The sequence below is a fragment of the Galeopterus variegatus genome, unplaced genomic scaffold (assembly GCF_000696425.1).
Source record: "Galeopterus variegatus unplaced genomic scaffold, G_variegatus-3.0.2 Scaffold19060, whole genome shotgun sequence".
In the NCBI taxonomy this organism is placed as follows: domain Eukaryota; kingdom Metazoa; phylum Chordata; class Mammalia; order Dermoptera; family Cynocephalidae; genus Galeopterus; species Galeopterus variegatus.
The window spans coordinates 11,302-12,317 of NW_007745171.1; the positions used below are offsets into that span (position 1 = coordinate 11,302).

Here is a 1,016-nt window from a genome sequence, read left to right on the forward strand (position 1 = left end):
TCCCTAGACCCTTCTACCAAAACCTAGAGGTGACCTTCAAAGTGTGCCTGCTTCTCAGAAATGCTCTCAGAAGATGAAGGAATTAGGAGAAGCAGATGGGGCAGCCTCACACATCTGCTACCCTGTGGGGTTTATGTTATGACTTGTAACACTGTGGGTAAGTCACTACTATACTCTTGACAGTAATAAGTTGCAATATCTTCAGGCTCCAGGCTGCTGATGGTGAGAGTGAAATCTGTCCCAAATCCACTGCCACTGAACTGCGAGGAGACCCCACTTTGCAAACTGGATGCATCATAGATCAGGAGCTTAGGGGCTTTCCCTGGTTTCTGCTGATACCATGCTAAGTAATTGCCAGTGCTCTCACTGGCCTGGCAAGTGATGGTGACTGTGTCTCCTACAGATGCAGACAGGGATTCTGGAGACTGTGTCATCTGGATGTCACATCTGACACCTGAGATTGGAAACACAAAGACATACTTCCACATGATTAATCATGTTTTAAGAGAACTTCCAAGAAGAGCCAGGCACTACTGACCTCACTGGCTGAGTAAATTCCTAGTGTTCTCCCTTCTTACCTGGGAAACAGAGCAGCAGGAACCCCAGGAGCTGAGCAGGGGCCTTCATGTCCATGTTGTGTCCTGAGTGGGACTGACTCTGGCACAGTGTGTGCCCAGCCTATGAATAAGTCTTTAGGGCAGTAGGCTGTGCTCTGGGAACATGCAAATCACAGGGGCTGAGGCAAGGCTGGGCACAGCTGAAGGGCTGGCTCATCTCAGTAACTCAGCACAGATGAGTGTCTGCAAGTGTCCCTGGTCAGATGAGGGCAGCTCAGATTTGCCTTCAGAGATGATGTTTCGATCTTGGGGGTCATATTATTACAAAAGATGTTTCTGAAATAATTAACAAAGCTTGAAATTGACCTGAGGACTTGATGGTAAAAAGTGTTTCAGTGGTTTGAAGGTTCTGTAGGATTTTTTTTTTTTTTTTGGTGAATAATACATAGTAAAGTCTTA

The 1,016-nt window shown here is 46.4% G+C and overlaps 1 gene segment (V, D, J or C); it reads right to left on the reverse strand.

Annotated features, from left to right (window-relative positions):
- Nucleotides 1-131: 131 nt before the first annotated feature.
- On the reverse strand, nucleotides 132-633 carry LOC103583019. The segment is given in 2 exon segments: nucleotides 132-454; nucleotides 579-633. Coding segments are annotated over 2 exon segments (378 nt in total).
- Between the last annotated feature and the right edge of the window lie 383 nt (nucleotides 634-1,016).